This window comes from Ailuropoda melanoleuca, chromosome 4, assembly GCF_002007445.2.
Source record: "Ailuropoda melanoleuca isolate Jingjing chromosome 4, ASM200744v2, whole genome shotgun sequence".
Lineage (NCBI taxonomy): Eukaryota > Metazoa > Chordata > Mammalia > Carnivora > Ursidae > Ailuropoda > Ailuropoda melanoleuca.
In genome coordinates, this window is record NC_048221.1 from 95,929,594 (window position 1) to 95,952,712 (window position 23,119).

At 54.6% G+C, this 23,119-nt stretch overlaps 1 protein-coding gene across 3 annotated transcripts in view; it reads left to right on the forward strand.

Moving 5' to 3' along the window:
- TET3 (tet methylcytosine dioxygenase 3) overlaps nt 1-23,119 on the forward strand; it is a 100,723-nt gene that overhangs the window by 1,772 nt on the left and 75,832 nt on the right. For 2 of the 3 annotated variants that reach the window (XM_019802023.2, XM_034659375.1), the window contains exons 2-3: nt 468-1,184; nt 15,501-15,557. In XM_019802023.2, coding sequence (XP_019657582.2) covers nt 882-1,184; nt 15,501-15,557 — 360 coding nt within the window. In that variant the 5' untranslated portion in view covers nt 468-881. Of the gene's footprint in view, nt 1-467; nt 1,185-15,068; nt 15,189-15,500; nt 15,558-23,119 lie in introns of those variants that run through there. The other variant, XM_034659376.1, reaches the window with a different exon arrangement.

Here is a 23,119-nt window from a genome sequence, read left to right on the forward strand (position 1 = left end):
GCCCGCGAGGGCTACCCCGGGCGCGCCCCCGTCCAGGCCGCTTCCGTGCCGGGGGCGCTCGGGCAGCCCCGCCGAGTGAAGCTCTCAGCAAACTTTATTTTGAAAGCTCTGCTCCCTCGGGGAGGGCCCAGCGACCTCCAGTGAGGGGTGTGTGTGGGAATTTTGGTGAAACTCTCCCAAGCCCGTGGGGGTGGGGCAGAGGACAACTTTTTTAGAAATCTCACCTTGATCACCCCTTTAAATTCGTCGGGCAGGTTCCCTCAGCACCCCCATCGGGCGCTAGGCCTCCTCCCGCAGGCGGGGAGCGGGTGCTGGTGCGCCCTGCCAGAGGTTCTGGGCAGGACTTCGTTTGAGCAAGCCCTTTCTCTTCCCCCATTTTCTCGTTTTCCAGAAGCAGGAAGAGGTAACATGTGAAAGTTGTCCCTGAGCCTCAAGTGATGCGCTTCCCCTTTCTGTCTCTTTTTTAGGCAGCGCTGCCTTCTCCATCATCCTGCCCCCGGAGGACAAGTACCAGGAGAAACTCCTCGCCCTGCCCAGCCCCCACCACACACCCACCTGCTCACCTCATGCCTGGGTCCAGGGTGGGTGAGGGTGAAGAACCCACCCAGCCAAGATGATCCCTTCTCTGGGGACCGCTGCTGGTGTCCTACCCCAGATCCTGGGCCCCAGCAGATGGGAGAGTGGCCCCCAACTGAGCCCTACCAGACTGCTGCAGAGGAGGTGAAGAGGGGCCCATCCTGGAGCCTGGAGCTGCTTGCCTTCACCCTTGTGCACTCTTGACTGTTTTAGGAAAGAAGGAGCTGGTGGGGGCCTTGGCAGGCAGGCAGGAAGCGGGACGGTGGCTCTCCTCCGGCACCTATGCCCCTACCTCTGGCAGCATCATGAGCCAGTTTCAGGTGCCCCTGGCAGTCCAGCCGGACCTGCCAGGCCTTTATGATTTCCCTCAGGGCCAGGTGATGGTAGGGGGTTTCCAGGGGCCTGGGCTCCCCATGGCTGGGAGCGAACCCCAACTCCGAGGGGGTGGAGATGGGCGAAAGAAACGAAAACGGTGTGGTACTTGTGAGCCCTGCCGGCGGCTGGAAAACTGCGGGGCCTGCACCAGCTGCACCAATCGCCGCACACACCAGATCTGCAAGCTGCGCAAGTGTGAGGTGCTGAAGAAGAAAGCAGGGCTCCTCAAGGAGGTAAGCTGGCCCTTGCTTGGCCGTCCTGCCCTTTCCACAACTCTGTTGTCCTCACCGGGTCTCGTCAGACTCTGTTCAGCCATTCTCATCCTTTCAGTCTAACACCGAGTAGGGCCCTGGGCAGGAGCTGGCTCGCACTCCCTGGCCGGGCTGACAGTTTGTAAGGAGGAACCAGGTGGCAGGGGGCTCCGGCTAGCACTCACACCTCCGATGTTTGCGTTTGACGCTGGAGACATCCAGCCTTATTTCTAGAAGTTTTTTGTCCTGCTTGAAGCCTCGGATGTACTTCAGGATCACACCAATGCTTGGGTGACGTGGGGAGTGATGGTGTCGGGTAAGGGGTGGAGACTGAGGGCTATGGAAAGAAAGACATGGGGTGACAGGGTGGTTTTATGCTGCCCTGATGGAATGGGATAGTTCTTTTTCTAAGCCTTTTCTTGGGCACCATCGTTCTTCTCAGAAAGACAGCAGGAGAGCCAGTTGGAACTGGAAATTTAATGACAACCCATGATTTGGGTTCCCCTTCTGGACTGAGGTACTTCTGGACGTCAAAGACTTTTCTATATCTCTTGTGTTCTCATGACCTGGCTCAGTTCCTTGACGTGTAGTTGGCACTCAGAGACTAATTGAATGAATGAATGAATGAATGAATGAATGAATGAATGAATGAAGTGCTTTTGAGACACTGTCAAGCCCAGGGAAGAGTACTCCCTTTATTTGGAATAGGGGAATGGAGGGAGGAAAGGAAGAGTGGGGATGAGATGAAAGGGGGAAGTGGAGAGGTGGTGACCCTGCACTGGCCATCTTTCCCTGCTATTCTGGTGGCGGGCTGCCAGCACGAGGTTGGTGGCAGCCTCGATAGCGGAGAGTTGGCAGAAGTAGGGACGAGCGAAGTGGAGCGGCTTGGGAGGAGCGGTGGAGCAGCTGAGGTCGCTCCAGGCAGCGGAACTGGCGCTGGACAGAGCCAGAGGCCTGCGCTGTCTACGGGGCTCCTCCGTTCAGCCACTGATTTGTCCAAGGGCTCAGACGTCTCAGGCCCCCTCTCTGGGCCTGTCTTCTCCCTGGGGAAATGGACGGGTTGTGCTTGACGGCCTTTGAAGCCCTTTCCGGCTGGGCTGGGAGCCGCCGCGCTTCTGAGGGCTAGGGCACCTGTGGCTTCCATGGGCTGGCGGCTGGCGCTCGGGATTTCCCTGACCGTCGGGCGCCCAGCTGTGCCGTGAGCTTGGTGGGGCTGTGGTCCTGTGGCTGGGAAGAAAGCTCCAAGTGCTGGGGGCAGGGAAGAGGGTGTTGCTGGGATGTTTTTTTGCCCTTTTTCACCTTCTCTTGTCCACTCCCTGGGGAAGCTGCATGTCATGGCCCAGGACCACAGACTCTGTGCTCTATTTCCCGGGTCTCTGGATCACGTGCGCAGCTCCCCACCCCAGCCTGGGAGACAGTGTCCAGCCCCTGTTCGTTGCTGGTGTTGTGGGGAGTTGGCATCCTGCTGGCCCAGGGCCCTGTGGGTCATTTCTGAAAGCGGGGAGAAGAGCAGGGGTAGGCTTCAGTCCTGGGCATGAGATCTGGTGTTTTGGTGTAAGGAAGACCTGCTCAGTCTACTTTTAAAGCTTGGTTCCATTGCTTGCTTCCTTTAGGCATTTGCCCTTCTTCCCACCCCCTGTGTTTCACTCCACTTCTCCCGTGATCAAACCTGAGGAGTGGGGGGCTAAGATTTCTAAGCTGGATGTTCCTGGAACCAGCGGCCCTGGTGAACCGTGTCTGAGCTTTTCTTAGAGCGACACTGATGTGGCATACCTGAGTGAAAGGGGCAGGGAGAGAGGCCAGGGTACCGTCATCCTTGTGCATAAGCTGTTGGCCTGGGCTGCCGGGTGATCATGCTTCAGATACAGGGACCGGGCTTGGCTGAGGTTTAGAGACAGCCCTGCTGAGAGATTTGCATCCCTGGGGACCTCGCCGTAGCCTGCTGTCCCTCTAGGCCCTCAGCGTCTGTGGCTGGTGGTCCGAGGTATCCCAGAACAGAAGGTCCACATACTGGGGTGTAGACCAGTGCTGGCCCACAACAAAGTCCTCCTAGTTCCTAGAGAAGCAATGGAAAGGAGACAATGGTGTGAGCTAACTTTTTTGGACCTATTTGAAGGATAAATCCTTTCTATTTGATGTTTAAAATGTGCTTTTTTTAATGAAAGGAAGGTGCCAATAAAAAGTAGATCTACTTTAAAAAAAAGTCTTGGTAAAATACAAGATGGTAACTAGTAGCTCTAGGTCTGTGACTTTTTTTATTGGTCCTTGAAAGCGGAAAGCATGGGAACCACTGTCCAGACGACGCTACATTTAATGAACGTATCTCTGCTGAGAAACGCCCCGAGAGGCTTCGCTTGAGTGATTGAGCCCGAGAGCCAGCCCAGCATTTACCAGCCCCAGGAGGACTGCTGGGACCTTAAGCATTAGATCTGAACAGCCTTGTAGCAGAGGGAATGCGTCCTGGGATTGCGGAGGCTGGGAAAGGGGGAGACATGTTACTGGCATCTGAGGGTGGTTTTTGGTTTGGGCTCAGGAATAGAACTTCAGAGTTTGGCCCTGATTCTTCAGGTGGGGCAAGACACAGCATCCAGGAGTCTCTTGAGAACCAGTCCATCTCCGTGCATCCCTGCTCCCTGGCATTTCTTCTTCGAGACACCTTTTTTTTCCATCCTGTCTCCACCTCCCCCTGCCTCCTTTGAGCTGTCTGCTAACAGCGGCCTTGTATCATTCTGTAAGGGGGGAACATTATGTTGGGTTTCCCGTCTTTCTTCCCTGCTCCTCACTCTTTTTTGTGGTGTGTGTGTGGAGGGGGAGGTGCCACGGAGCCCCTTCACTCAGAAAAGAAGTTCAGCATTTTAAGACTCCGGGTAGCTCCCAGGGACGGGCCCTCCCACCAGAGCCAGGTGACTGCTTCTCTGGGACTGAAAGTGAGGTAATCTGCCTTGACGTGGTTCATTCCCGTACTGTGGTCTTCTTTCCTAATGGCAGAAAGGATTTAGATCCTAGGCTGATGTCTGAGGCTGTTAGTCTTCACATTCTTTTTACCTGAGCGGTGACTGGTAGCACAACGAAGGTGCCTAATTAAAAAAGTACGGTTTGGTGGATGCGGAGACAAAGTAGGCCTCAGACCCCAAAGTAAGCACTGTACTGCTTACTCTCTTGAGCATTGGTTTTTCCCTCTCTCTCTCTCTTTTTTAAGTAGGCTCCACGCCCAGCATGGAGCCCAACGCAGGGCTTGAACTCACGACTCTGAGATCAAGACCTGAGTTGAAATCAAGAGTCGACACTTAACTGACTGAGCCACCCAGGCACCCCTTGAGCATCGGTTTCTCATTTGTCAGATGGAATAGCCCTTCTCTGCAGGGTTGTTGGGAGGGTTAATGGAGGTTAAAATATGCATAATGTCTGGCACATAGTAGGTAATCAATAGATGACGGCAAAACACTCCTAGAACGGCTAGAGAAGATGGCTGGGAGTGAACCCCAACTCTGAGGGGTGGCGATGGATGAAAGAAACGGAGACAGTGTGGTATCTTCATGCATAAACAATTGTGTATTAGTTAGTCTCTGAGTCGTAATTGTAGAGCTATAATACAAATTAAATGTTTATCTCAAGACATCTTCTAGCTTGCTCACAGAAGAACCATGGAGCCAGGCAGAAGGAGGGAGGAGTTTGCCAGCCTCTCTGCTGGGGGAGGAGGCTAGACACCCAGGGGCCACGAGCTGCTGTGGTCTTGGGCCTGACTGAGAAGTTGCTCATGGGTGAAGGAAGTAAACACCTGATAGGAAGGGTAGGAGAATAACTCTTAATGGAAAAAAAAACAAACCCTGCTTAGAAAAACATGTGTAAGGTGGGAAGCTAGACTGAGAACATTGTGGGTGAAAAATGAAGAGAAACGGGAATATATATATAGTGTGAAAACACTGTCTAGCCCTCAGCCAAGTGGATTCAGTGGCTGGAACAGCTCTCTATGCCAGTTTTGAGACAAGATACCTCAGAATTGGGGATCCCTCCACAGTATCAGAATACCTATGAATTCTTGCCTTGCCTGTTGGTAGTTCTGTGTTTCTGAAGACAGAGGCTGTGAGGAGGGATGCCTTCAGCCTGGCATCAGTTCCTACCAGCAAAGGGAGAATTGGTAAACTAGAGGCGATCAGATCCTTCCCAGAGAAAGGAACCCCATCCTAGCGTTTGTGGAGCCAGAGTGAAGGCTGGGCAAGGACAGGCATTTGCCACAGACTTTAGAAATTGTTTTTCAAAGGCAAAGAGTTTTTAAGCCCATGGCCACAGACTCTAAAAGGGAAGTTAGCAGGAGGGATAGGATTGCTCTCTAACAAGGAACTGCTGACAGTACAGCCCTGAGTGGTGCCCCAAGGAGGAAGGTGGTGGGACTCGGAGCGCTGAGCCATCTGTGCGGCTGCATGGGTTGCTGTTCAGGGAGCGCAGATGGTGGGAGGCCACGCTCCATCTGCGGAAAGCGGGTGCGTGTCGCCGGAGGCACATTCAGGAGTGGCCTGACCCCTTAAGAGGAGTGTCAGGAAGTCCAGTGGCCAGAATGTGCTGAGGCTGGTGGAAAATACTGGAGACAATAAACGTCTTTTATATATTCCCCGGGCAAGAATGGGAAGGAAGAGTAGGCTTACAACTTGGGGTGCATAGCCGGGGACAGGGAGCAGCCACTGGGGCCCTGTTCCGTTGGGAGGAGTGAGCTCGGGGAGGACTGCCGCGCGTGCTCGGGGAGGTGCGCCCATCAGCTGCCTCAGCCTGAGCCGTCCGCTCCGTCCGTCCGTTCGGAGCAGCAGCACCTGGGCTCGCAGAGCCGCAGTCTTCATGCGGTTACGGTGGGTGAGCGGGGCTAGAAGATCCGACACAGGCCAGAAGCCCCCATTTTGCAGAGGGATTTTGGAAATTATAAACACATAAGCTCGCGGTAAGTTTTCGACTGTTCTGGAGCAGATTGTTAAAAGGTGGTTTGTGAGGCTAGAAAGGCAGTGGTGAGCTCCGGTGAGGGGCTGGTCCCTGGGGCTCTTCATGAAGCAGCCCAGCCAAAGGAATAGATCTGGATTTCTGCAAATAAATGATGGCGTCTCCTGAAGTTTTGTGGACAGATCAGAGGGCCAGCTTTTTATTTAAAGTCATCCTGAAGAGAGGCCAGTGACGTAACTGCCTTGTTCAGTATTTTTTTTACAACCCTGTGGATCCGGGATTCCACGTTGCGATCCCCTGGGTTCCGCTCTCAGGGATTCTGATTTAATTGGTCTGTGGTGAACCCAATTGGGCTGGGGCTCCCCAGGTGTATCTAATGGGTAGTTAGGCTGGAAATTCTCGGATGCAGATGAGACACCGAGGTGCTGGGCGCCGACTGGGCTCTTCTGGTGCAGGTTGTGTGCTTGCCCGGAGTGTCAGAGTGTCTGAGTGGTTCATGACCATACGTCCTCCTTGCCTATCAGTGGACCGGCAGCATCAGCACAACCTGGGAGCTTGTTAGAAATGCAGAATCATGGGCCCTACCTCGGACGTACCGAATCAGAATCTGTACTTTAGCCAGATTCCCAGGTGATTTTATGTCCGTGAGAGTCTGAGGAGCTGATCTACAGCCCTTGTGTGATTGGGAGAAGGGAGTGGAGCTTGGAGAAAGGGACAGAGGTAAGTCTGGATCAACAGGTAGAGAACTCCAGTTGCCAACAAGAGTGAGGAAGATGACCCAACCCCTTTCTTTTCTCTTTTTAAGATTTATTTATTTGAGAGAGTGCACATGTGCATGCACATACACAGGGTGTGGGGAGGAGCAGAGGAAGGAGGAGACAGAAACTTAAGCAGACCCCGAGCTGAGCGTGGAGCCCCACGACACGGGGCTCGATCTCACGACCCTGAGATCACCACCTGAGCGGAAACCAAGAGTCAGACGCTTAACCCACTGAGCCACCCAGGCTGCCCCATCCCAACCCATTTCTTTACCCTGCAGGTCAGGGAGACAAGAACATCTTGAGATTTACTTCAGGTTTGTTCTTGTTTTTCTGGAACACATTACCTCCCAGTCTAGTGAGTTATTAATAAAACCCCTTAAGAACTGGTGGAACTTGTGTGTGTGTTTTCAGAATAGTCAGGAAAGGGCTTTCAGAAGATGTCTGCTGGGAAGCATCCTGACTGAGGATCTTGGAGCCCATGAGAGTAGTAGTTGGTGGTGGTTGTGAAGAGGAGGGGTGTGTTTATAGAACCTTGGGTCTTATGGGAGGGTTTGGAGATGTATGGAGGAGAAGGCCCGTGTACCGTCTTCCTAAGATGTAGGTAGGGAGTATGTGGGTCAGATCTGTGGGTGGGGTGGGGTGGTGATGGTGGTGGTGCAGGTATCAAGTTGAATGATAGAACAAGGGGTTAAGGAGGTTGGGGAAGTCTGGAGCAATGGGCCCCAGATAAACTTGATGGAATTTAATCAGTAAATCCAGAATCTTGTAAAAATCTTGGTTAAAAAAGGAAAAACTAATGCACGAGTAAGGAACCCTGGTTTCCTAGCAAGTAGGAAAAGCTGAAACTCTTAAAGGGTTGATGACAGCCTATCTTGAGATCTGTCAGAATGGTCACATGCAGGATAATTGAAGGAGATAGGGCCGTTCAGCTTAGAAGTGAAGAATGCTAAAGTGAGTCTTATGTGGAAGAGGAAGTCAATTTCTACGTGTAGAGGAGTGTGCAGAACTTTTAGTAGTGGGTGGAAGTTATAAGAAGGGAGATTGAACCTGTGTTAAAAAAAAAGAATTGTCTAGGGGTGCCTGGCTGGCTCAGTCAGTGAGCGTGTGACTCTTGATCTCAGAGTCGTGAGTTCAAGCCCCACTTTGGGTGTAAAGCTTACTTTAAAAAAAGAAAAGAAAAAATAATTATCTAACACTTACAGCTGTTCCAAAAATGAAGATTCAGCCCTGAGAGGGGGTGTGTCTCCTGTGCCTGCACATGCCTGGGGAGAGGCTGGGTGTTGACTGGTAAGGATGTTATGAGGACATCCTCTATCAGGTGGGGGGCTTTCATGCTTGGTGTCTCCCGTTGCGACTGTAAAGTATAACATCAGGTCTGTTTTCATATTACTTAGACAATTACATTGCAGAAGAAATCTCTCTCTTAGCCTTAAAAGTTTTTGGTCAAGTTCTAGACAACCTTAGACCTAGACCTAATCTCAGACCTATGTTGGAATAGAGTCTGTGGACTTTCTGAAAATTTCTGCCAAACCATCTGTGAAGGTGTAGGGGTGTGTTTTCTCAGGGGAGAGGGCCCATGGTTTTCAGCAGATTCTCAATAGTATTCATGGCCTCCCCAAATTTAAGAAATGTGCTCTATCTGAGCTGTCCAGTATGTAGCCATTAGCCCTGTATGGCTATTTAAATGTAATTAAAATGAAATACAACCAAATTCAGTAACTCAGGTGCACTAGCTACCTTTCAGTTGCTCAGTATCCACATATGGCCAGTGCCTTGTGTATGTGACAGTGCAGATATAGATGTTTCCATTACTATGAAAAGTTCTGTTGAGTATGGAGCTTCCCTGTGTGATCTCTGAACCCTCACTGAAGCCGGTAGCAGGGTTGGGGAAATAGTCGCTTCTGCTGGCTGCTTTCAGAAGAATATTCTGGATTGGGATCTCTGTCCCCACCCCACCCCCAAGGTAAGGGCTGTGGAAGGGGCTGGTGCTTTCCTAGGCTCTAACACACCCTGAAGCTCATTGCCTCTCCTTGAAGGCATGGGCTGTGTTTTAATTACCTGCTCTGGGGAAAGGAGAATAGGAATGAGGTGTGGCTCCCCACCCAAAGGCTGTCTCTGAAACTCCCCAGGGGGAAGCGGCCTCTCCCACCCGCAGTCTTGACCAGCGGCCTTGGCGAACCTTGCCTGTGCTTACATCTAGCCCTGTTGTCTCCTCTTTGCCTTGTGCCTCTCATTCTGGAGACGGCGATGTGGGGACCCAACCTGTTGAAAGACCACATCAGGGGGCTCAGGAGTTGTCACTCCCCACGCCCGTCCCCATCACTTCTTAACAGCTCCCTTGTGGACTGAAGGCAGGACGCTCAGGAAGAGAGGTGTCAGAAAGGAAAGGCACCCCTTCCTCTCCCTTGAGCCCTACTTCGGCCTGGCCAGCTGTTCCGGGGGGCGTCACTGAGGGCTGCCATGGCCCCTACCTGAGTGTGGCCATGCAGGGCGGGGGCTGCTGCCGCACCTGCAGTGGACACACCCTCTGGGGCCTGGTCTCCTGTTATTTGCATAAGAAATCTGATCACCTACATTTTTATTAGTCTCTGAGGGAGAAGAGAAAGCTGGCAGCTCAATTGTGGGGACTGGCTGGCCTGCAGGTGACCGCAGGTCTGGGGGTTGCTGGCTTGCGCCAGGCTGCACAAGCTCTTCCTGCACTGCTGGCTCTGACCCGTGTCAGTTCCAAGTCCAGTGTGCCCCACCTGCCCACACCCAGCCGGGGCGTCTGCAGACGCAGGAGTGTGCCTGCCGCTGCTGGGAGAGCAGCAGTCGGGGTCCTCCAAACGGAAGGGGAATTGCACTGGGTAAAGTCATTTGGGGGCATTTACCAGACTGCACGTGCCCCCTCGGTCCCCACCCCTCCTCATTACTTCCTGAAGCCTCAGGAAGGGGTGTGGAGATGCTGGGTCAAAAACAAATACCAAGTTTCTGGGCTAGAGAGTCTGTTCCACTTCTGAGCCGTTCATGTGGGAAGAACACGGAGTGGCTCGCCCTTGTCTCACCTTTTTCTCTCTGTATGGATTGCTCTGCTCTTTAAGGGTATGCGTTCATGCCCCAGCAAGGTGTGGGGCGTTGGGAAGCCCCGGTGCTAGGACGAGGAGGAGAGGCACCCTCCCGAAATGTTTCTTTGGTCCCGGCACCGGAACCATCCCCTGTGCTGGGGGAGGCAGTAACCTCCTCTGGCTTTGGCTTCAGATCCCCCCCCCAAGCAGGACGTCATCTGCTTTGACACGTGGACCCGCGAGTTGCCTTCCCACCTCATTCAGCGCATCTCGTCTGGGACCCGCTGAGCGCAAGGCAAGGCGCGCTCCGAGCCTCAGCTGCGGGGAAAGAGGAGGCAGCGCTTACTCCGTCCTTAATGAGCTCACAGTCTGGGGAGGGAGACAAGCGTGGAAACAAATAATTACAGTACAGTCCGTCAGGGCTGTTAAGGGAGGGACACCTCGAGGGCAGAGACCGGCCTTACTCACCTTTAGGCCCAGTGGGGAAGGGAGGGGGCATGTTCTGAGAGTTTCAGTGTAGCCGTAGGTGAAGGATGAGGGGGCTTCCAGGAGGAAGGGGGCATCTCCCCTGAGCCTGAGGTGTGTAGAGATGCTTGAATGCTCATGGCTGGTGGCAGGGTGTGGAAGGGCACGGCCAGACCGCAGGGGCCACCTGAGGGTATTCCCAGATCCTCCAGGTGGTAGGTGTGAATTCCTCTTGGAAGTCTTCCATGGGCGCTGTCCCCAGGTTTCTAAACCACTCAGCATTCCTGTCCCACCTCTCAACGATCTCTTAAGGTCCCGTGTTTGCTTGGATCTGGGAACATTTGGTGGCCCGGGGCTGTTGAATTTGGGGTGGGGAAGTAGACTCTAAGACTTTCTCACAAGCTTCCAGGATGCCTTGCGGGGTACCGGCAGAGCCACAGCCCTGCCCGTTAGCCTGGGGGCCCAGGTGCATTCTGTCTGGTAGTGGAAGCACGCGGGCGGGTGGAGTTGCTGGCTGGCTCTGACTATATTCCCTCGGACACTGCTGGGTGCAGGGCTTCCGTCTGTCTCTGCAGCGTCTCCAGGAGAAGCACCTTTTTTCCTCCTCCTCCTTCTCCTCCTCTTCCTCCTCCTCCTTGTGATTGCTGTTGACACAGACTTCCGCTGCCAAAGCTAATTGTGAGGCCTGATCAGTGAATGAAGGCAAAGGCAGTTCCCATGACAACCGCAAAGAGTTTCAAATATAGGGGATGATGTGTGTGATGGGCTGCAATTACTTGGGTGGAAATTGATGCGTGGACACCGGGGACTTCAAACATAGGCTCTGAAGGTGGAGGGGGTATTGGGTTTCTTTGGCAGGATCCTTTGTGTGATGGAAGGGAAGGAACGAAGAGTACCACTTCCCCCACACTTGATTTCAGGTGCCTTCCGTGTGTGGTATGTTGGGCAAAACCCCTCAGGGGCTTTGGGAAGGCACGCCTCCGTCCATTCTGGTGGGGGAGGCAGGACACCCAGACAGACAAATAGCAGTACCAAGTGTCAAGCTGGCAGAGGACTGGGGTAACCCTAGAAGGCTTCGTGGAGGAAGTGGGTCTTGAACTGAGCTTTAAAGTAAAGCTTTGTGGGGAGTGACCTCATTCAGGACATAGCTGTGCGGGAGAAGAGAAGTTTTTCTATCCTCTGCCAACTCTGGAAGAGGTAGGTTGATAGGAAAATCCTGGAACTCCACAGAGCAGCCCCGACTGCATCACCGAAAGTGAGGGGATGGCAAGAGCCCTGCTCAGTCATTTTCTAGTTGTGTGACCTTAGGCAAGGTGCTTAGTTTCCCTGTAAACGGATTTCTTGGATTTCTCGATCTGTGGGATGGGTGTGAATAATTCCTATTTCACTGGCTCGTTTTGAGGATTAAATAAGATATGCTACATCATGCTCCAAGTATGGGCCCTACATGGGCTTGATGTGCGGTTGATGTTCCTGCACATGCCCCTGAATCTATGTCTGGATGTGTCCCCATCCCCTAGTCTCTGTGTATCTGTGTGGTTTCTGGCCTGTGGCTGCCCGTGTTACTGAGGTTCTCAGCGTTGGAGTAATTCGTGTGTTCTGAGAGTGAGTGAATCCACTTGCCTCTCCTCGGTGGGGATGGCTGTGGCCCTGTTCCTCTTGTTGGGAGTACCGTGGGACCGGGGTCATGACAGAAAGTGAGGAGGGGGCCCCTCAGCCCCCACGGGTCCCAAGTCCCTCTGGGTCAGTCGCTGAGAAGTCCAGAATGTGGAAAGGCCAGTAGAGATGGGAGAGGGTCGGTTGTGGGGTGTGGAGAGTGTCTGCTAGGAGCGGGCGCCTCTGCGGCTCTTTGGAGCCCTGGCATTCCAGGTGCCTAAGGAAAGGGCAGGAGGCCCATGTGGGACAGAGATGGGGTCAGGTGGGTACTGCCTTGGGGGACCATAGGCTCTTCTGGGGTGTCCGCAGGCTGCTGGCGGGGAGTGAGCCAGGACCCGTGGGTGGGGTAGGACTGAGTTAGCACTGGAGTTGGGGGGTGCTGGGTCAGACGGTGGCTCCTGCAGGCCGGGGAGGAAGACATGTGCTGGCTGAACAAGGCAAAGGCTCAGCTGTAGTTCAGTTCAAACAGGTCCTGCCCTCCCTGGAGAGCAGGTGTCCCTCTGCTCCTTGGGGACCTCAAAGAGAAGGTCAACCAGGAGAATGGCCTCCACGTTTCAGTGCCCAACCCCCTGCCTCTCCACCGTCCTTGCCCAGAAACTTAGCACATTCCAGCTCTATGCAGAGCCTAGTGAAGTGGGAAAGACAGGGCCCCCGCCCACGTGGGGAAGACCGCGTGGAAATAACTAGCTGCGCTTGGTTGTGACTGGTGCTCTCGAGAGGCTGCGAGCTGCGCTGTGAGGCCCCAGAGGAGCTGGGAAAGCGGCAGAGGGAGGGAGCAGTCGGAGGAAGCCTAGTGGGGGGGGCAAGTCAAGGAGCAGCTTCGTGAAGTCTCTGAGGCATGAAAAAACGTTACTATTCTCAGACCCATAGCTTGAAGGGAAGTGGTTAGGTTCAAATGACCCTATCCCTTTTTGTATTTCCCTGGGGTTGGCAGAGAGAGGGGTGAGAGAACTGGGATGAGAAAGGCCTAGATTGGAATTCTAGCTCACTACTCACCAGCTGTGCGTTGCTGGTCAAGTGACTTAACATCTCTAAGTCCGCTTGCCCCTTCGAGGCAAGGCTGTGTGTGGACTAAGTCAAACGCTCAGTCAGACGCTCCTAAGGCGTAGTTGGCACAGGGCCTGGGACGTAGCGGGGGCTTGATAAACTGTGGCAGCCGCAGCAGCAACAGCGTTAATTGTTACTGTCCAAGCTGTGTCAGTCACTCCTGTCCAGCAGCGGACTGTGTGTGGGGGGTGGGTGGGCCAGGGGGCCTGGGGTCCAGAATAAAGAGGAGACGTCTCTTGGCCTGGCCAAGGTAAGAACTATGGGTTGCAGAAGCTGTTTCCCATCTTGAGCCATGGTTCAGGACACTGCTCCTTGCCTCGCCCCGTTACCTACCATGGGGAGGAGCCAGCAGGGCTGCCCTTTGTCCCCAGGGGTGAGGCAGGTGTGGGCCCTAGTTCTTCTTGGAGTCTCCTCACCAGAGGCCAAGGCATCTCGTTCCGTTCTGACTACCGGCTCGGGACCCCACGAGGAGCAGCAGCTGGGCAGGCAGCAGAGCACATCGCTGAAACAGGCTCCCACACATCCTAACCAGTCCTACCAGTTGCGTTGTCGTCTGTGAGTTGAGAAGTAGCACACGGTGAGCTCCCCCAGAAATTCAGAGTGATGGTAGCTCGCTCTGCTGGGTCACGTGGCAGGCGCCGTGCTGCCTTTCTTTGTAGAATCCTACTGACTGCAGGGCTTAACTGGGATTTGTAGGTCCATTCTACAGAAGGGCCAAGTGAGGATAAGAGAGGTAAAGTAACATGACCGTGGTGCTGTGGCTAGCTAGTGCCGGAGCCAGGAATTGAACCAGACGTGTGAGCCCCAGAGTGTGTGGCTGCCCCTTCCCAGGAGGTGCAAGCTTTGGGGGTGTTCAGCTACAGTGAGGGGATAGGGTACAGTAGGGTGTGCCCGGGAATGCCCAGGAAGTTACACCGAGGAGTGGTTTGTAGAACCTGTCTCTCCCCGGTCTATTCTTTCTCCTCCTGCTGTTCTTTTAGTCTCCTGGGTGTTGTAGGGTTCAAAGGCTCAGAGTCTGGGAAGTGGAGGCCAGACCTCTTGGGGTCTGGGTCACCTTCCCTCCTCAGCCTTTCCCAGGGATGGGAAGCCCTGAGGTCTGGCGGGGGGGGGGTGTGCCTAGGACCTGGAGGGCCACCTTCTGTGGCCTTCCTGAGAGAGGAGGCAACATCCTAGTGGTGGCGGCTGTGGGGGTGGGGTGGGGTATGTTCAGGCATGACGGATGAGTGATCTCTGGTGAGGTGTGGGTGTTCGTGTGTATGGGGAGCGCAGGGCTGACTTGGTGAGGCTTTGAGCCACAGGCAGTGTGGGCTTCAAGCAGTCTGTGTTCTGAGGTGGGCGCTAGAGGGAGGGAGGAGCAGGACTGTGTAATGGTTAAGAGTCTGGTCTTTAGAGCCAGACGGATCTGGCTTGGAGTCCCAGCCCTGCTGTGTTCTAGCTGTTGTCACCTTGGGTAAGTTCCTTCACTTGTCTCGCCTTGTTTCCTCATCTGCAAAAATGGGGTAAAGGTTCATACTGCCAAGACTTTTTTCTGTTTCTTCTTGGAAGATGACGGGGGTTTCACTCCTCCTGCTCTTATCCTAGTACCTGGCACCGTCCTCGCTGCCGCTAGGATGAGGCCGTGTGCTGGTGTCCTGGGGTCAGAGAGTGGCTGGAGGGGGAATCCCACCAGTCCACCCCAGCTCGACCCCAGGGGCGGTCTGTCGTCTTTGACCGTGGAGATGCAGAGGACGCCCTGGTATTACCTTCAGGGTCTCCCGCTCGGGAGGAAGCGGGGTGCCCCGGGATCCCCGGCCTGCCAGGGAGCAGCGGCAGACCTGGGCAGCGGCCAGCGCAGCTCCGCGGCACCCTCGGTGGTGCCCCCGCCTCCCGGCTGGGCAGGTCCAGCCCCCGGCGGCCCTGCCCCCGCCCGGCGGGCCACGGGGATTGGCTGGCGAGCGCGCCGCCCCTCCACACCAGCCTCGCCGGCGGCGGGGAGGGGAGCCCAGCCGGCAGCTGGCCGCCGCCTCCTCTGCAGTGCCTCCCTCCGTGCGCTCCGGCGGGGATAATGGGAGGCCCGCCGGCCGATGCACCAGAGGAGGCCGGCCGAGGTAGAGCGGGCAGGGCGGGGAAAGACGAGGCCAGACAGGACGCAGGAGGAGGGGCAGTGCCCTCCTGGATCTCGGGAGGGTGGAAAAAGGAGAAATGAAAACAAAAACACAGGAAGGCGAATGAGCCCATCCACCAAGAGTCTGGGCGGCAGCTGGAGCAGGAAGATGGTCCCTGTTATCCTTTCTTTCCGAGGCCCCCTCCCTCCCGTTCTCCTCCTGCCCCTGCAGTGGTGCTGGGGGTGTGCAGCAGCAGGACTTTGCTTCTTTCCTGGCGTCTGCCTGGCTCATCAGTCTCTCTGGCTTCTTTTGCAGGTGGAAATAAAGGCTGGTGAAGGAGCCGGGCCGTGGGGACAAGGGGCTGCTGTCAAGGTACCTTGTGTGTGTGCGCGTGTGCGCGCGCGCATGTGTGTGCGCGTGTGTGGTGGTGGGGGAAGTGTTTGACTGGATTGGATAAAAATAAAGGGTCTCCTCTGGTGATCCCTTAATCTCCCACTGTGTGTGTAGCAGCAGCTGAGGGGGAGGGGTGGCGGGGGTGTGGGCGACCAATGAATTCTCAGGCCTGTGTGGGTTTTGTTTGGATTCTTTTTGCTTTCTCAGCTGGATGGTTTGGGTGCAGTTGGGATTGGGTTTGTTGAACTGGTTTTTTTTTTTTTTTTAAGACATGTAACCCACTCCCCACCCTTGCCTCTGGAAATCTCTAGAGAATGTCCCTGGCGCTGTTGGTTTGTATCCAACCTGCAGAAATCCCGGGGCGCCGGGAGGGGGGGGGGGTGAAAAAAAAAAAAAAAAAAAAAAAAAAAAAAAAAAAAAAGGAGAGGAGGTGGTGGGGGTGAGGATATTTTGGGTAGGGTGGGGGCTGATGCAACATCATGACTGGGAATCCGGCGGGCGGCTGTTGTTACTCTGTGCAGCTTGGTGTCTGGGGGACTGGGAAGGGAATGTTACCAGGTGCGTGGGAAGCAGAGAAGGGGGCACTGTGATCGTCTGAGGGCCGGGACTGGGGTATTTGGGGCAGGGCAGCACAGAACCTGGTGGGGTATCTGCCATTACTAGGGAATGCAGATGTTCTTCTCGTGTTGGCAAGGACCAGGATCGGTAGGTTTCCTTGGGCTTTGCCTCTCTTTTCAGGGCTGGGGACCCGCTGAGTGTTTGGGATTACTCAGCAGTATCCTCTGCTGGCCCAGGGTGGAGAAAACAGAGCAGGGAGGCAGCTTCATGTGGCTGCCTCTCAAGTCAAGAGCAGAGAGGCTGGGAAAGGAGTGTGGACACTACAGGGCAGGGGCAGGTTGGGGGAGGGAGCCTGTCCCTGCCCCTGCCTCAGCCCTACTTTCCCCTTTAGCCCTTGGAGCCTTTGGGGAGCTGTGGGAATCAGGTTGCTTGGGTAGCAGGTGGGCGAGCTGCTCAAGTCCCCAGACGCTCTTAGACTTTGGTCCCTGGAAATCCTCCTCCCGCGTCCTGGGAAAGCTGTGGGAAGCTCTGTGGAGGTGCTGGCAGTAGCACCCTGCCGCCTCACTGCCTGGGTGGGGACGCCGGTAGGGAGGGGCTCTGCTTCCCCACGTGGGATGGGGGCTCCTGGGTGAGGTGGCTGCCGGGTGGATCAGGAGCCAGGGTGGTTCCCTGGCCTCCTCCCAAGGAACTTGAGGCAAGGAAGTGCTTGGGGGAGGACATGAATTTTGCTTCTGAAGCCCTGTTCTGGGGGAAGAAGGAGAGCCAGGTGGCATTAGCTCCCCTGGGGAGCTGGGCATACCCTGGTGAGGCTGGGAGTAGTGGGCGGCCCCTGAGGCAAGCAGAGGGTGGTTGATACTGGCGGTGCTGTGGGTGGGGAGGGGAGAGAGCTGTGAGCTCACTCGCTCACTTCTCCAGAGCAGAACCCCCGGTTCCACCTCCACTTCCTTTCCTGGCCTCCCACTGCTGACTGGGGGAGCTGTAATCACTGTGTGTGCTGTTGAGGGCTGTGGGCACGGAGATCATGCAGTGCACCTGTTCTGCCCCCCACCCTGGGGAGAACAGGACAAGGGGATGAGGACAGATGGGCTCAGGGAGGAGGCAGCGCCCTCCCCCACTGTGTCTCCGGCCTTGTCAGCCAGAGCTTCCCTCTCTGCTGGAGGAAGGACTGCTGGCAGGTTTGTTTACTCCCCAGAGCACCCCCCTCCTGCCTAGCGATGGCTGCTCTTCAGCTCTTTCTGAGTGTGTTCTCCGTTTCTCCCTGCCTGCGTTCTGCTGGCCCTGCAGTGCTGCTGGAAGCTCTCAGCCTAATAGCTCAACCTTTGGTGCTGTGGGCATGCAGCAGAGGCTCCTTGAAAAAGTAGAGGAAACCTTCCAAACACGCCTTCCTCCTTCCCCCTTCTCGGAGTAGGGCCTGAGTTGGCTGCGTTTTTGAAGTTCTGAGATTGTGTCTGTGCTTGTTTTTATTGTTGAGTTGTCTGTCTGAGAATCATAGCCTCCTCTTGGCCCGGCTTGGGCATTGCCAACAAGCCCGCAGGTCTGAGCCTCCAACCCCCCCTCCCCCGCTTGCGCCCCATTCCCGGTGCCACCTTTCCCTCACATGGAGTTTTCTTATGTGGCCAGTTGAGTGCCGTGTCCCACATCCCTGGTGAGGCAGTGTTACCAGATACTCTTCCCTCAGCAGGTCGTGGTGTACGAAGATGTGTCTGGTGCATGAGCTCATTCTGAGATCAGGCCAAGACTCTGGGACACGGGACAAGGGGGCGTCACTCGTCACAGTCTGTGTTCCCACAGGATGGGTGCAAGATGGGTAAACCTCATGGGGGAGTGGCGCGCAGCAGGCAGGGGGAATGTGCTTGTCTGCCCTGTGCGGAGTCCGGCCGGAGTTTCAGGCGCGGTGTAGGGTTTGCGTAATGCCTAGCACAGGCACAGAGCTGAGCTCGATAAACGCGATTTGTCATGTTACTGGCTAGTGTGTTGTGTGTCTACCCATGATATCCCAAGGAACATGCCATAGCACACACTGTTGCCACCGCCTCCTTCTTGGCAGCCTGGACGGGAGTGAGTGCCCAGTGCCGAGAGCTCCAGGCCACCCCTGCTTTCGGGCTCCCACGCTGCTCCCACGCTCTGCCCCATTGGAATCCTTGACTGGCTGAGGATGTCTGGAAACTATTTTGGGACTGTGCCCGGGATCTCTGCCTCCTATCTCTCCTTTGGACCACTGCAGAAATGCCCCTTTGTCGAGGATCTGTGATCCCCACACCGTGGCTGACTCCTCCTAGTTCTTGCTTGCCTGCTCTTCCTACTCTCCAGCCCTCTGTGAGGGTCTAGCAGAAACTCTTTTTCTCTGAGGTAAGTTTTCAAGCATCAGTAAACTTGGGGAGATAAGGACGCAGTTGAGTGTGTCAGGCTGGAGCAGAAGGGAGCCACACAGAGTTGCGTTTGGAAACGGAGAGAGAGGGCTTCCCCGCCGTTAGTGGTAAGGACTGCAGTTAGAGTCCCCGGTCACTTTGGAACCATTGAGAGGACAGTGCAGGATAATGTGTGAGCGAGAGCCGAAGGGAGAAACTTCCTGCCTGCCACAGTGCAGGGGCCTGGGAGCTGCCCCCAGAGATCACAGCGAGGGCTCCAGTGGCCCGCTTGCTGGGTTTGCTGAGGAGGGGCCTGGGCTCCAGGCTCCCTCCAGCTGCTAGAAATGGCCTTTGTGGTACTGCCAAGTCCCCTCCCACACCCCTGAGGCTGTAGCTAGGGGTTTGGCTTGCTGGGGGTGGGGGCAGGGAGCATGGGGAGGGGCTCTGGTTTGGCGCGGCTTCCGGGTCTCCCGGCTCTCTTTCCCACCCTGACCTCTTGGGCTTTTGGCCTCATTTCCTCTCACACTCGCGCATCTGGCAGTCAGCTGAGGACTCCCCCTTGTCCCCAGCATGTGTGCAGCTTCTGAGAAGGAGGTGGCTTCCTTGGGGGTGAGTTTAGGAAGCCCTGGGACAAATAGGGGACCGGGATGGCTCAGACAGCGAAAATCTATTGATTATCACGCTCCCCGGGACTGTGATCCTCCCTTTCTTCCCCCATCCCTTTGTCTTTCAACATTTATGAGCATTTACCATGTTCCAGGTACAGTCCTAGATCCTGAAAAATAAGTCCTTATTTGTTCTTCACAGTACCCCTGGAAACAAGAGACACTGACTAAATTACCAAAAATCCTAACTGGGAGTGGGAAACCCGCACTGGCAAGTTTTGGTTTTTATGCGTGGAAGGCTGTTGATGTCTGCTTGGGGCTGTGAACTTGCATGTGGCAGACCAGACCCTTCACCCCCGGCTGTGCCTAGCTTCTGGGTCTTTATGTTTGCTTTCATCACTGGCTCAGTGGACCTCAAGGGACTTTGCAGGAAGAATCCACATGCCAGCCTTGTTTTGGTCAAGTCAGTGTTTCGGGTGTCCTGTGCTTACAGATTAGGGTAGTGGGGTCAGGAATGAAATAGTTGGGAAGAAAGCTTCGTTTTGAAAGGAAAGTGTTGGTTATAGACGTGCTGTGTTTGAGATTCAGGTAAAGCGGGACGGATATACTGTGCCTGGGCGTTCCACCTTGAATCCTGAATTGCCTTCTACTCAGTGGGAATGTGTGGGTCCTGCAGCCCTTCCTGCCTCAGGGTTCCCATGGAGAACACCGCCGAAAGGAGAAAGCTGGGAAGTGCAATTGCCTGGTTTCTTCTCCCCTCTGTTCCCCACTCTGCTCCCGTGCGTTGGGCGTGGGGACGCTTAATGTTCCTTGACTTAGTTTTCTTTGTGAAATGAACGGGTTACCCAAAGTTAGTTTTTATGTGGTAAAGTGCCAGTTTTCTTTTTTTCTTCATTCCCAAAATGTTGTAGATGGAAACATAGTCCTACTTTGTTTGCACAGGGAGTTTGCGGCTTGTGCCAGGCATGGCTCACCTTGGGAGCTCAGCACCATCCAGACCGGTCTGAGCCGCAGGATGAGGCGTGTCCGGCAGACAAGCTCTGGCTTGTTGTGGCAGGTGCAGATAGCTGTGGCGGCTTCAGAAGTTGTAGTGGACTGGTGATCAACAGTTCACGGGCCGTATCTTGAACTGCTTTCCTCCTGAACTTTGCTTCTGGGAGAGCAGAGGGTCTCTGTTTTGACTTCCCCTCCCTTCTATACTGTCCATCTGGAGGACACTTCAAGAGTAGAGATCTTACTATCCCAGAGATTCTTTCCAAGTACCTCGAAAGATTTCCCTCCCTCTCAGCTTCTGTAGATCAGGATGCCTCCTATTTGCCCTTTCTTCTCTGAGAGTCTCAGATTCTGATGGAGAGCTGTCAGAACCTGTGGCACCCCCTGAAGGGGCAGGAGTGTGTGCGTGTGCGTGTGTGTGCGTGTGTGTGTGTATACCGTGTGCTTTAAAGGAAGAGAACAGTTAAGGAGAGGCGAGGTCTCCTGCAGATACCAGAGCAGACTTGGACCCTGCAAGACACTAGAGCCCCATTGCCTCAGGCAGGGCACCTTAACTTTTGAGTTTTTTTCCATTTGGCGGCTCTCAGTCACCCAGAGGTCTAGCTCTTTTTGTCTAGGGGCTGATCACAAACTGTTCCGGTTTCTGTAAGGACAGGCATCCTGGTATTTTTGATTGCTGAAGTTTGGACATTTCCTTCCTACTTTATCCCGCTTTCCCCCATGCACACTCTGCAAAGCTTGTAGTTTTTTTCTGCTGAGGATCTTTGGTCTTTTCATTTAGGATGCTAAGGACTAGACAAAAAAATAAAAATGCCAATTTCCTACTACCCCAACTGCCTCATCCTAGAGGAGAGTGGGGCAGGGGCTAAGTTATAGGTAACACTGTCCTGCGGCAGAAATATTCCTTAAGAGACAAACATCCCAAGGACAGTAAGATTACGGTCTGAGCAAATCCTGGTTACCTCTGTGGCCTGGAACTCTTGTGCCCTTGGTGCTTAAGTAATTGGATTTCTCAACCCCGCCTCCAGGCATTTTTCACATGTAATCCTAACCTCTTGGGGTTTGCCAGGGAAACAAAGACATTGAAAGGGTTTGCAACTTGTCCCTGACAGTGAGCTCCTAAACTCCCTGCCCTGTTGACTGAGCTTTCCCACTTTGCCTCTTCTGCAGCAGGCACCCACGTCCCCTCCCCCTCAGTGTTCTCCTCCCCCTGAGTCTGCTCTTTTAGCCTGTGGGCCTTGGTCCCCAGCCCCGCTACACTGATGGAGGTTACCGAAGGAGCGGTTTCTGCCCATCCACCATCCTATACCTTAGGAAGTTTCCATCCCTGATTCCTGCTGGCTACTCTGCCTAAGGTGGAGGAACTAGGGAAACCAGTAACTAGGGCAGGGGCAGAGACCCTGGGAGGGTTCTGGAATGAGAGTCCCATCTGCATCTCCAGACAGATTCTCTCTGCACCACCTTTTCCCTTGAGTGTGGGCCAAGGTCCATGTCCCCTGGGCCAAATCATTTCTCTGCTGGCTTGAACAAATTCAAGCTGGGTACAGGGAGCACCCTCTGACCCCCAGGCTCTGCTGGACCCAGAGAGGGGAGGCTGCCTTCCCAAGTGGGATCATTGTTGCCCTACACCCGGAGCTGTGGGGGGGTGGGGGGAGCACACAGATGGATTTTCAGTGGAGTGGGGGAGGCTGTACCCCAGAGATGCCCATTCTGTTTTTCCTGGTGCAATACATCCCTTTCTCTTCTCCTGCTGTGTTCTCCATCCTAGAACACTGTTCGTGGCCTCAGCCCATCCCCACTGTCACTCCTTGTGCTTTGAGCTCAGCCGTAAGTTGTAGACTGAACAGAGGGGGCCTTTGAGGGTACTGCTTTGTGGGGTATAGGCCAGGGACTGCTTATGTCAGTTATCTAGGAGCTTATAAGTTGCTGTGGGTCTGCTGGGCCATGATAGCCATCTGCTTGCGTCAGACCTGTGGGTTCCTCTCACCCATTAAGGTAGAGTGGATGCAAGATGAGTGTGGTATAGGGGTCCCAGAGATGAGTGTTGGAAACTCTGGGCAGGTGGTCCGTGTGGCAGCCCTTCCTCACTGGCCCTGCCACTTGTCCTTGAGGCAGGTCCTATGTGATGGTTGAGCTATATGCTGACCTCTGCCCTGTGGCCTTTTTTCTCACTATTATTTTTCCTCGGTTTCCTGTTTTCCAGCTGTGGGTTCCCAGTGGTGTCATTTGGACCCTGGGTAGTAGTTAGGGCTTAGCTCTGGGGTTGTGTGGTTGGAGTGGTACATGTCTTGGGGCTGTACTGGCAAGTGGTCCAGAGCACTCTAAACACTTGGCTGGGAGCCAGAACCCAGGGTTCTCTGTCCAACTCTTGGGAAACTCCTCTCCCACCCTTCTGGAGGCTGCCTCCTTCATGTAGGGGCACGGGTCCCCCCGGGTCTCTTCCTGAGGTCTGGGGGTCGTAGGACATGGAGGAAGACCTGGGAGGGGGCCCTAAACTCTTGCTCCCACCCCCACAGCCTCCACCAGGACAAGCAGGACCATGCTTAAGCTTGCTTGAGAGAGCGCCCGGGGGCCAGTCCCTCCGGTTCTGCTAGTTCAGTGGGTCTCTGTGCCACCGCATACTAGAATCATCTGGGGAGCTTTTAAAAAAGAAAATATCGGGGCCTGGGCCCCAGCCCCTGAGAGGCTGTTGTAATGAGTCTGGAGTAGAGCCTGGGTGCCAGCATTTTTCAGGACTCCTCAGGTGATTCAGATGTGTGCTCGGGGCTGTGAATGCCACTGCCCTTCTTCCGGTTGGGCTTTCCTGTGTCCCCCTGAGTGCCCCAGAATTGTTTTCTTATCCATTGATAATTTTACTAGTAATCAATAAAGAGTCTGGAAAAATGAAGACAGCGAGACCTGTCAGGCAAAATACCGGATTGAATGTTCTGTTCCATGAAACTGGTCTATGAGTTCATATTTATCAAAACCAGACTTTAAGAGGGAAGCTCTGTGGCCGAGGACAGAAACTGAGTGTTCTCCTGTGAGTTTTTAATTA